Genomic DNA, 12,310 nt, shown 5'->3' with positions numbered 1-12,310 from the left:
TGAGCCCAAATTGAGCAGCCCAATTTGCACTCGTTTGCTGTGATTTTCAGTAAGTTAGTGAAAACCCGCTTTTATTAAAAGTTTGTCTTAGTTATTACATGTCTTATCAAATTATGGATCAATCACACAATGGATAAACATGGAGCCATGGAGGTTAGAGTGCTGCTGAGAATTAAAAAACTGCAAACGTATAAAATATTTACACTTTCATGTCAATCCTACGTGTCATCTCTTCATGTTTACACTTTCATGTCTATCCAATTATCCATAAATATAAAATATTTTTCATGCTGGAATTAATTGGGTTTTTGCTATTTTGATTTATTCCAGCATGAAAAATAGCAAAAGAAAGGTGGAGAAAAATAGAATTGAAAAAATAAAATAATATTTCCTTCAAAAAAAAGAAAGAAATAAAAATAAAAAATAAAAACAAATTAACGCCCAAAAAAGGGCTAATCTCTCTCACTCCCAGCCACCACAATTCTTGTTTTTGCTTGTTTGATTTTGTCTGAAAATTTCTGGGAAATCCCAAATTCTTATCATCATAAGATATTCTCTCTCATATCTTCAACTTTATCTAGTAAGTACTTCTCTTTCTCTCTCCTTTAACACAGTAGATAAAAAAATTGATAATTTGTAATAATTTGTAATAATTTGCGTTCTTCAATTTGCTGTAATTAATAGTTGGATTTAAGCTATACCCTTTTGTTTTTGTTGAATTTCAGGTGTACCCATTTTGTTGATTTGTCAACAGAAGTTGGTTTTTGCAGTTCTAGAGCATTATTTATCGGTAAAAATGGAAGTTTTTTGTTTATGGATCCCAGTAGTCTGTTACATTGAGATTGAATTGCATTAATTTCTTCGACCATTGCTGGAATTAATTGGGTTTTTGCTATTTTGTTTGATTTTTGCTGGGAAGATCTCATTTCTTGTATTTGGATGTTGATGTTGAAAAGTATTTACTGATTGAAGTTCATTAATTTATTGATTTGTGAAGGGTTTGTAACTTGTGATTGTTGAATTTGTAATTTCTGAATTCTGGATTAATAGAGGGGATTAAAGATTTAGGGTTTTAGGGATGGTGTCTGGGAACGACCCTGTTGAATCATTACTTAATTCAATTCAAGTTGTTAAGGATGCTTTTTCGCCGCTAGAAGCGGGTTTTAGAAAGGCAACTAAGGAGTTTGAGTTAACTTGGTTGGGCAAGAATGGCAATCGAAATGCTGAACTTTTAGGGCAGTTGAATGGTTCTAGCAATGCTGGTGTTAGTAGTAAGAACAGTAAACTTCATTCATCTGTGTCAAAGAAGAAAAGTACCCCTTCCCATTGTAGTTCTAATGAGGATAAGAGAAAAGGACCATCGATAAAGCTACCGATAAAGAGTATATTGGGCATGTTTTCGCCAAATTGTGCCAATGCTGATCCTAAAGTCAATGTGTTAAAGGAAAAGCCAAAAGAAAGGGAGTGGGGAAAAAAGGACGGATCGTGCTTGAACTGTTTGCAGTTTGCTATGACATGGTCGACGTCTCTCAATGGTTTTGCACAGGCATTTCCCACGCCTTTTAAATTAGGAAAGAAACGGTGCTCAAAGACAAGTGATGAGGGAAAGGGTTCGTGTGTCCGTTCGTCAAAATCATCAGATTTATGTGACTTTAAGACAAATGAACCGAAAAAGGGTATGTTTGTTATGATGTTGCCAAGAGAGGAAACAAAGTGCAATGAAGGGAAGCATTTAAGCCTCGAGCTGGTGGTAGCTCTCATTTTTGATCAGATAACACAGAGTCTGCAAAAGCTTGATCATGCTGCTAAACAAAATGAGGAAAGGTTTTATGAATCGTCATCACCCCCACCTCAATTCCCCTCTCACTTGGATCACTGGAAGACAGTGACTAGTATCTTAGAGGGTAAGAGGGCAGATATGAATGTCTTTTTAGGAAATTTAAAGTTTGCAAGAGTAGGTGGAGCACCATCTACCCTTGTTGGAGTTACATCTCCAGTGAAAGAAGATGGGGATGATAGTGTGTCTACTACTAATAGTGAGGATTCAGGAGGCTTAACAGCTCAAAAACTAGCCAGTGGGCTGCTTAATATCCCTCTTTCCAATGTCGAGCGCTTGAAATCAACACTGTCAACCATTTCGATTTCAGAACTTATCGAGCTGGTGCCTCATCTTGGACGCTCTTCTAAAGACATTCCTGACAAGAAAAAGTTGTTTTCTGTGCAAGACTTCTTCAGGTACACTGAGGCTGAAGGTATGTTTAAATTATCTATTTACTGCTTCAATTATCAGCCACATGTTAAATCCTTTTGCTTTTCTTTTTTTTGTTGTTTTTTGTTTCCCCATCGGTGTACGAAGGGTTAAACTATAGTATGTGACAGTCATAGATGCATAGTTGCATATGAGCTCTTATTTTTCATGTTTGGATCTAGTACATACAAACCTGCACAAAAATCTTAGTTACCTCAATGAGAAAGGATGATGCTTAAGTTGGTCTTATTTACAAGTTTTGTTGCCTCGTTTGGTGATTTCCTCTCTTCGATGAGGGAAGGAGCAAATATGAAACTATGAAAGTACACTTAAGTGCTTTGGTATCACTTGGACAAGGTTATGGATCATGAAGATTGTGAAACTAGGTAAAGGCGATTTAATTAGTGTTATTACTGCTACTATTGTTTTTTTAGGTGTCAATGAATTGTCTGCCTAGGTAGTGGGCCTCTATTGGCATGTGGTGATTTTTTTTTTTTTGAATTTTGTGATCTTGAAGGGGCAGATCAGGGTTGTAATTTATATGAAGCATGGGGATTCCTCATTTGTTCCTATCCAATGATTTGGAGGAATTTCAAATTAGTTTTGTAGTTTTTCAAATCATCTAGTTCATATTCATCTATATGCCTAGATAACTCTAAATGAATACAGTGTTGTCGTTATTGATGTAATTTGAAAGCTATGATTACTATCAAAATTTTTTGCTGTCTTGGTAGATTGTGAGGTTTCTTAATGCTTTCTCAGTGTGAGGTCTGTTTAAGATATAATACTTGTAGAAGCTTCTTCTATGGTTTTTGAAGTCATGGAAGTATATTGTTTGTTAAGTGAGTGGAAATGGGCGTACATATTGTTGGTGGGACCATGATATACTTGTTCAATCTTGCTTGCTCAGTATCCCTTCTGCACCACTCATTGTAGTTTATAGAGGGTGGAAAATCATGAGGTTTGTATAAAGGGTGTGGAACCTATGGCAGATTGTTTGGTGAATTTGGATCTAATCTGTAGGCCTGTTGCTGTTTAGGCTCGAGGAATGAGATCTAGATATCAAGACTTTAGGAGATTGTGTCTGAATTCTTTGAAAACATCTCTGTAGCTCTGTGGGATTCCTTTTTGATTAAGAACTAGGGAGCTCACATAATTAATGGATGTCTAGTAGTCTTACTCGTTTGTAGACATTTCATATCATACATATTGGATGAGAATTTATTTTATGCCTTCTCCTCCAAACCTTATATAAGTTATAATGACTTTGTGAACTACTAAAAATGCTCGCTGATTTCTACTTACTAATCTTTTATTGAAATCAAAGGTTTTTGAAAGGGTAAAGGCTTATGAGGGGTTGGTGGAACTACGTCAGTTATAGACGTTCTCAATTTTAGTATAAAATTGCTGTTATTGATAGGCCAAGCAAATCTTTTCTCCAATAAGCATGTTGTGTATAGCTGGTGGAAAGACTATTTGAGGAAATGGTTAACTTCCAATAAGCATGTCATAGATTACCTGTACTTTATGTTGCAACTTGCAAGTTAACATCTTTCATGTATAAAAACGGCTATTTGAGGTGGTGGTGTAATGCACTGCATGTTAAACTTCCTCCGATTTTTGTAGCTGTACCATATGGGCTTTTTTCACTATTTATATTCACCATCTTTGATTATTTATATTAAGGGAAATATTGCCATGTGGGATTTTATTGAACTCGTCTCAATTTATATATTAACAATGTCAACTTTAAAAATATTTTTTTTACCTTATAGAGAAATATGCCAAGTCAATATGGTACAACTAAAAATAATAGAGGAAGTTCACAACATTATCTAGATATAAAAGGAGGAAAGTCCTTTGGTAGTAGGCATGTATACTTTAAATTTGGGGGTGTTGTGGACATGTGAAGAGAGCATTCGGCAGACTCTTCCCAGAGTAGAGTTTTTATTTTTTATTTTTTTTTTTTTTTGGGATGCCCTGTGTGGTAGGTCTGCCTTCTTGTTCTCTTTTGAGTTTCGCACTCTGGTGCCCTTTCCTGGTCGATCTATCTCAATTGTGTAATGCCAATGGTTAATTTTTATGTGTATGTCTTTGTTGGGCTCTAGTTTTCTTTGTTGTAATGTTCTTATTCTTCATTTGTGAAATTTTGTATTGATGTCCTAATTCTTAAAAAGAACAACTTAGAGAGTAAAAGGGTATAGAATGAAAGGAAGTATGGCCAGTATAAGAAAAAAGGAACAGTTATATGCCTGCTGCCTTACTCCATGTATCATGGTGGAGAGAGAGATATCATAAATTTAGACACTTGAAAAATACAGCCGAATTAGGAAAGTGTTACACTTGCACATAAAAAAACAAAAAAAAAAGGAGGGTGTATCTGTGTCGTCAGTATAGTAACATAAATATGTTGGAAATGTGTTCATTTTCTGGATCTTCTGGGTATGCAAATGAAGAAATCAACATGTTTTTGTAACTTTTTTCTTTCCTTTTTTTAAAGATTTAGTGTTGTGCCTTTGTGCATGTAATGCATACAAGTTAATTCAAGTCCACCAATGACCTTACAGTCTTGTTAGAAAGCAAAATACTAATATAGTTGTCAAAAGATAGTGACTGACATGGAAGAACAGTCCCTGTATTTCTATCACTCCTTAAGCATCAACACTCATGGTATATTTTTATACCACGGTGTAAAATCTCATCAAAAACCTGCAATTTTTTACTACAATAGTGGTATAAAACTATACCATTTGATGGTATATACCATCCCCTGGTAAACATTTGCTTTGGTCCCCGTGAAACATGAACCAACCAGGTCTGGTTATCATGTATCTTTTATTTATTTATTTTTTTTCAATTGCATTTTAAGAAAAAATTATAAAGTAAAAAAAATTATGAAAAAATTACCATTGTTCATAATTTTTCAAGGCCTACACATAGACACCCATATTGATATAGTTTTATATACTTTTTCGAATTTGCTTTTTACTACCTAAATTGCTTATTTTATTTAATTAACTTTACAAACATTAATTAGTTATTTCTAATAATAAAATGAAATATAATTGTAATTAAATTAAGTGTATTACTAATACAAATAGGAGAGAGAAAGTGTGGTGGTAAACTTTTTTTTATACCATGAGTTAGATGAATTTTGGAGAAAGTATATTGTATTGTGGTATAGATGATGTGGAGGAGTGAGAAAGTGGTAGAGAGAGAGAGGGATGGTATAAATTTTTATACCATGAGTGATGATGGTCTTAGTCTCCACATAAGATCAAGTGATGCATGTTTATATTTCAGGCATTGTTTTAGTCAGCAAGGTATGTAGAAGTCAGCAAAGTATATGTATACTTAGGAGTAATAACTATTGTGAGTGTATCATTTCTTCTATTATAATGCGGCTCTGTCTACCCTTTTATGTGCAAATATGTAATATAATTGAATAACTAAACAATAATTATGCCTCTTCTGGTTATTGTTGCTTATATTACACAACTTCATTTGTTTTATGTGTTTTATACAGAGTCCTTATTTGCATTTCCTACCATAATAGAGCAGCTATTCTTTTTTTTTTTTTTTTTTTTTTTTTTTTTTTTTTTTTTTTTTTTTTTTTTGGGGTGGGGGTGGGGGGGGGGGGGGTTGTAATTGTAAGCTAAATTTCATGAACTTTTTACAGGAAGGAGATTTTTTGAGGAGTTGGACAGGGATGGGGATGGCCAGGTAAACCTAGAAGATCTTGAGATAGCAATGAGGAAAAGAAAACTACCACGCAGATATGCGAGAGAATTTCTGCGACGTGCTAGAAGTCACTTATTTGCAAAATCTTTTGGCTGGAAGCAGTTTTCGACGTTGATGGAACAGAGGGAAGCAACTATTCTTCGTGCTTATACCTCTTTATGCCTGAGCAAGTCTGGCACACTTCAGAAAAGTGAAATTTTAGCATCTTTAAATAATGCTGGGCTTCCTGCAAATGAGGATAATGCAGATGCTATGATGAGATTTTTGAATGCAGACACAGGAGGGTCCATATCTTATGGTCATTTTCGCAATTTTATGATGTTGCTACCTTCTGATCGTTTGCAAGATGATCCACGGTGAGAGAGCCTTTCATTATTGTAGTTACTTGTTGCATATGGAGATCTGATTTGGTTATTTTTTTTAGCTGTTCATAAATAACTATAATGGAAGCATGGATATGCTGATACCTTATGTGATTTTTCTTTACGATAGATGTGATCTATTGGCTGTAACTCTGTAAGAGACTTTATGTGGCCATCTACATTTTTGTCCCTTATTTATTTACTACCTCCGTTTGTTTAGATGCATCACTTTCTATAATTGGAAATTTCAATTTAGATACATCACTTTCTATAATTGGAAGTTTCAATTTAGATGCATCACTTTCCTTTTTACCTATTAAATTCTCTTTATATTTCTCAGGTCACACGGGCCCTTTTTACTCTCTCTCTCTCTCTCTCTCTACTCTAACAATTGTCTAGGATTCCGTAGCTTCAAAAGTGGGGTGTGTGTGTGTGTGTGGGGGGGGGGGGGGTTGCGTGTGCGCGTGTGTGTGTATGTTGGGGAGCTGATTAAAAGTTGGTTTGATATTCTGCTATTTCAAACAGGTTAGGTTTAAGACTTTTTGCTGATCGATTTCTTTGGTTGAGTGTTTTTTGGGATTTCCCACTTGAAGTTAGTAGAGTCCATGAATTACCCTAGCCAATTTTTGATTTTTTTTTTTTTCCAAAAATTATGTGTAATTGAGTTGGAGAAACTCATTATGTTCTTCGTGTGTGCTATGCAGGAATGTTTGGTTTGAAGCTGCAACTGTAGTTCCTGTTGCACCACCTGTGGAAATCCCTACTGGTAGTGTTTTACGATCTGCTTTAGCGGGTGGCCTTGCCTCTGGGCTCTCAACATCCTTATTACATCCAGTTGACACCATAAAGGCAATTATCCATATTTGAACTTTGAATTGTTGTCTTCTCTCTCTTTCCTTTAGTTTGCCTGCTCGGCTGCTCCTAACTAGTCATAATTTTTTGTAACCTAAAGATGGGGGAAAAAAATTAGTTTTACATTTTTTAGAAATTTTGTCTTTGCTGAACTCACTGTGTCTAACAATGTTTTATTGGTTTCAGACTCGTGTGCAAACATCATCTTTCTCTTTTCCCGAAGTTATATCAAGAGTTCCAGAAATTGGAGTTCGAGGCTTATACCGGGGTTCCATCCCAGCAATTCTTGGGCAGTTTACTAGGTTACTACTGCTTGCTTGTCAGTTGTCACCCTTATCCCTTCCATTTATTTGCTACATCCTCTGATTTTACTTCTTGTATTGCAGCCATGGACTAAGAACTGGAACGTTTGAAGCTACTAAGCTTGTGTTAATAAATGTCGCTCCAAATCTGCCTGAACTGCAGGTGCTAATGTTATCCTAGGCATCACATGCTGCACAATATAGACTATTTTTTTTTTTCTTCTAACAACCACCATATACAGTTGGAGGCTAAACTTAACTCTAATATTTCCAAGTAAACAGTTGTCATGCTATGTTTTGTTATTGAAGTGTGCTTATCATGGATATAGAATTGATATATTTTCTGTTGATTTGTGTATATATATACATTTTCTTTGAATGACAGAATTGAGTCGTAGAGTGTTTATTGGTAATTGTGGTATTACCTCAGTCACCAGGTACCTTTTGTGTATATTTTAACTTTACAACCTGTAACCAGTGTTTGAGTCTAACCATGTGAGGATAAGAGACAAACAACCTTATGGAGTTATGGACAACCACTTTTTTTTTTGGTTGCATGAGAGGCATCTTAGCAATAAAAGTCTTTAAATTTAGTATTTGGATGCTACAAATCTTGGACCGTGAAAGAAGGACAATAGAGACTCTTGAGTTATCATGGTCCAGTCCACCACTTCCAAGAAAAACATGACAAACATTCCTCTCGTTCACGCACTTCAACATCTTTTTGTGTATGATTATTTTCCTTTGTGATTTGTTGGAAGGTTGGTCTTTTTCCCCTCCTTGACTGCATATCATGCATCAATGATGCATAATTTTTGGACTTACTTATCTCATTTGTATAATTAACTCTATTCTATTCTCAATTCCAAGATCTCTAACTTACACATTCATGACTTATGACCTCTCCTTCACACAGTCCAACTTTGTGGTAAACTTGAATTGTATCCAACTTCCATTATGTTCCTAAGTGTCATTTTACTGGGAGACATTGAATTATTGATGATGCATGATTTGTTTTTTACAAGGGAAATTTTGGGAGAATTATGGGTGAATTTGGAGTTTTGTTGAGGAGCATAGTCGTTCAAATGAAGGGGAGGAAAAAAAAGTGGAGGCCAAGGTTTGAAAAACAAAGAAACTGGCTGTTTTGTGGGCCCCCGGGTCGGAAATTTGGCCGGAATCAGAGAAAGAGTGGTGATGTCTAACCTTTTATTTTTTTATTTTATATGTTAGGATTATTTTCTTAATATTGAAAAAAGGGGTGGTCAGTTCTAAATAGTGTGTTTTGAAGGGGTGTTATTTACCAAAACTTCCCCAAAAAAAAAAAAAAAAAAAAAAAAAAATCAGGGGAAGCATCTGACAATGAAAATGGGGCATTGATGTTGGAAACATCTGTTATTTAGGATTAAGGGTTCCAGCTTGTGGTCCCTTTTACCTATTCACAGCTCTTGGTTCTGCTGTTTGTGACTTAATATTCTTTCTAATTGCAAGACTGCAAGTATGCATATTATCCAATTGTAGCCTATGTCTTGGATTGATGTCACATGCCACAAAACAGTACTTGCAAGAAAAATGTCAGCAAGTAGCCTTTCAGCAATACATCATCACAAAATTTAGAAATCTTCTTTCGGATGGTTTCTGACCTATCTTATGTCCCCTTGTTCAGATCCAATCATTAGCATCATTCTGTAGCACAATCCTCGGCACTGCAACTAGAATACCATGTGAGGTACTGAAGCAGCGTTTACAGGCTGGGCTTTTTAACAATGTTGGGGAGGCCATTGTGGGTACTTGGCAACAGGATGGTCTCAAGGGATTTTTTCGTGGGACAGGTGTAACCCTTTGCCGAGAGGTTCCGCTATATGTAGCTGGCATGGGGCTATATGCAGAGTCCAAAAAGGTATCTACCCTCTTCTATAAGCAATTAAAATATTATATATCTATATGAAATGCTAAGCATTCACAATTGTTAATGGGCATCTTATGGGTAGTACATACTAATATTATATGTGCACAGCTGAAAAGATTTAGAGAACTTTTTAAATCTCATTGGATAATGTTGTGACAAAGCTTACCTGAACAGATCACAAACTATATGATGATAAATCCGTGTTGCATATGGACTTTTCACACTGATCACTCAGTATTTGGTCATATTCAGAATTTACTCTTATATATTTCTGTTATATCTTATCAAATGCTGAATTGTTTCTGTTACTCAATAGCTTGCTCAGCATGTCCTGGGTCGGGAATTAGAGGCATGGGAGACGATCACAGTCGGGGCACTATCTGGAGGGATTGCTGCTGTTGTCACAACACCATTTGATGTGCTAAAGACTAGAATGATGACGGCGCCTCATGGCCTACCAGTATCAACTTCAATGATTGCATTTTCTATTCTTCGCCATGAAGGCCCCCTTGGATTCTTTAAAGGAGCACTACCAAGGTTTTTCTGGGTTGCTCCCCTAGGTGCAATGAATTTCGCAGGTTATGAGCTTGCAAAGAATGCCATGATTAAAAGTGAAGAAACATCATCGACAACAGTGGATGAAATTCCACAGAAGTAGCTAACAAAGTAACGTTCTACTTAAAACAACACTGGACCGCCTTCCTTTTGTTGTTAAGCTGGTTCTATTTAGTACAGCTGCAGGCTCTTTTGTTTTCCTATAGAGATAGCATGTAATTGCTGCTGGAAAAATTTTGAGGTTTTTTTTCCTGTCCGAAAATGGCAGCATGTGTTTTAGATTTAATGTGGCAGATCTTTGTTTGCCTGATGTTCATATTTGTAGCTTTTGGTTGTTTAGTTACAAACAAAATGCACATATGTTTTTGTTATTTTACGCGGTCTAGTTCATTTGGACACGTTTGTACTGTAATGTTACTACTGTATTCGAGTAGTGATTCATACAGACCAAATTTGATAAAATATGGTGCAGATCAAAAGCCAAAAGATATGTTCATTAAAAAGTTTCTTGATCTTGAAACGTATAGGCCATCTTAATCCTATTCAGTTCTCTCTTAAACTTCATAGTCTTTTTTTACATCTATTATGGAGGTTCACCTGAAAGCACATTTGTTTTGTTAGAAATGTCTGCTTGTATTTCCATTGCGGAGTTATAGTCTTAGTAATTTCCTGATCGTTAAGAGCAGCATCATTAAATTAAACAAGTGCTGCTCACTGCTTGGATTGTGCTAGAATGAATTTCCCTTAATCTGGCATTAAGATGAATTAGTTAAGGATGAAATCTTCTGGGTCCTGATGAACAAGTCATACTATAATCACGGCGGAGTTCATCTTTCTAGGTTGAGCCAGGGTCCATACCAACAATGAACAAAATCAGAATCCGAAAGGGTAGAAAGTCTTGGAAGCTCACCGGTCATTTATTATACAGTCTAGTTCGAGCTTGATTGTCACAGGCTTCCACAATAGACTGTCGCCTCTGTCGGTACTTTGCTCCTAAGTCTTTAGTCTGTCCTTGCTTAGACAAATAGACCTTAGTTTCAAGGCAGTGAAACTTCATTAGTATTAAATGGTTTTGCTCCATTAAATAACTTGCTAAGATCCTCAAGTTTTGCCACATTGTAATGTCAATGTAACATTACATGCTAATTCCAAACAATTTATGCTCTTTCCCCTAGTTGCTGCTTTTGCCTATTTGTCAGCCTCTGTCGTTGCTTCATCCCTTAGGTATTTATAAAATGGTAACAATATGCAAGGTGAATAGTATGTTGAGATTATTCCAGTAAAATTGTATGTTTTGCGGACTTACTCTAAGATCTTTTCCCTATGCTAAGGTGGCCTTGGAGTCTGACTTGATGACAATGGGGTTTTTAAGGAAATTTTAACTTTTACCACCTAAAAATAACCACCATACTATAAATAAAAAGTTTTATTTTACCAACACATAAAAATTCAAGTGGGTTTTTATCATTGATCACTCTCAAGTCCCGAACTAACGGATTCCGTGCATGAATTAGTTAGTGACTAGGCCTACTATGTACATGTGTCACCATATATTGAGTAAAATTTTTAAAAACTTTTTTATTTAAAAAAAAAAAAAAAAAAAAAGAATATAAACAAAACAACCCAGCCACCAACTAGCAACACCTCCACGCTGGACCGACTCCCAGCAACCCAAAACAAAAGTTGGGATTAGATGCAATGGCTTACAAAAACATTCTAACTCCACTTGAGAACTAATCAATCCTTTAAACTATAATTTAATATGAAAAACATTATATTACGGTTGCTTTTATATGATGATATAACATTTAAATTTCTTTTTTTTTTTGTTGACAAAAGTGACTAAACCGAAATTACATCAAGAAACTAATTAGATTACTTCGACACCTACCCGCAATATTATGCGCCATAGATAGTTATTTAATGGAGCAAAACCATTTAATATCATTCAATTTAGTTTACGTTATATATGCTAGAATTGAATTTTGCAACAACCAAAGTAATGAAACCTAATTGATTGATAACATTTAATCTGTTGTGTTCAAGACTCACTACTAACACTAGTAGGATAGCTTGTAGAATAAGACAAACAATTAGTAGTGTGTTGAGTAAGCCAAGTGTTGACTTGATTGCTTTTGTAGTAGTGGGCTTTGTACACTTTGTAGTTGGCTTGTAGAATAAGCCAAGTTTGGTAGTGTGTTATATAAGTTTTAGCATACTACTTGTATAAATAGTACAAGTAGGAGTGGGAGAATCATATACTTACTCTAAGGTTTTGAGTGAAAACATAAGAGAGTGAGTAGTTGTTAGTAGCTTGTAAGTGCAAATACTAGAGAGCTAGTGA

The 12,310-nt window shown here is 35.4% G+C and overlaps 1 protein-coding gene across 1 annotated transcript; it reads left to right on the top strand.

Annotated features, from left to right (window-relative positions):
* The first annotated feature begins 213 nt into the window (after nt 1–213).
* On the top strand, nt 214–10,486 carry LOC110683717 (mitochondrial substrate carrier family protein C-like). Its single transcript, XM_021860110.1, has 8 exons — nt 214–580; nt 726–2,252; nt 5,928–6,345; nt 7,056–7,200; nt 7,390–7,505; nt 7,590–7,668; nt 9,169–9,402; nt 9,728–10,486. Exons 2-8 carry the CDS (start codon nt 1,079–1,081, stop codon nt 10,067–10,069), a joined length of 2,508 nt encoding a protein of 835 aa, XP_021715802.1. The 5' UTR covers nt 214–580; nt 726–1,078; the 3' UTR covers nt 10,070–10,486.
* Nucleotides 10,487–12,310: the final 1,824 nt, after the last annotated feature.

Source organism: Chenopodium quinoa, unplaced genomic scaffold (assembly GCF_001683475.1).
Source record: "Chenopodium quinoa cultivar QQ74 unplaced genomic scaffold, ASM168347v1, whole genome shotgun sequence".
In the NCBI taxonomy this organism is placed as follows: domain Eukaryota; kingdom Viridiplantae; phylum Streptophyta; class Magnoliopsida; order Caryophyllales; family Amaranthaceae; genus Chenopodium; species Chenopodium quinoa.
The sequence above is the reverse complement of the archived record's forward strand: the minus strand, read 5'-3'. Positions and strand labels throughout refer to the sequence as shown.

Coding starts and splice junctions, on each gene's coding strand:
- LOC110683717 (XM_021860110.1), top strand. CDS start 1,079: ATGGTGTCTGGGAACGACCCTGTTGAATCATTACTTAATTCAATTCAA. Junction 2,253..5,927: donor CAGGTACACTGAGGCTGAAG/GTATGTTTAAAT, acceptor AACTTTTTACAG/GAAGGAGATTTTTTGAGGAG. Junction 7,669..9,168: donor CAAATCTGCCTGAACTGCAG/GTGCTAATGTTA, acceptor CCCCTTGTTCAG/ATCCAATCATTAGCATCATT.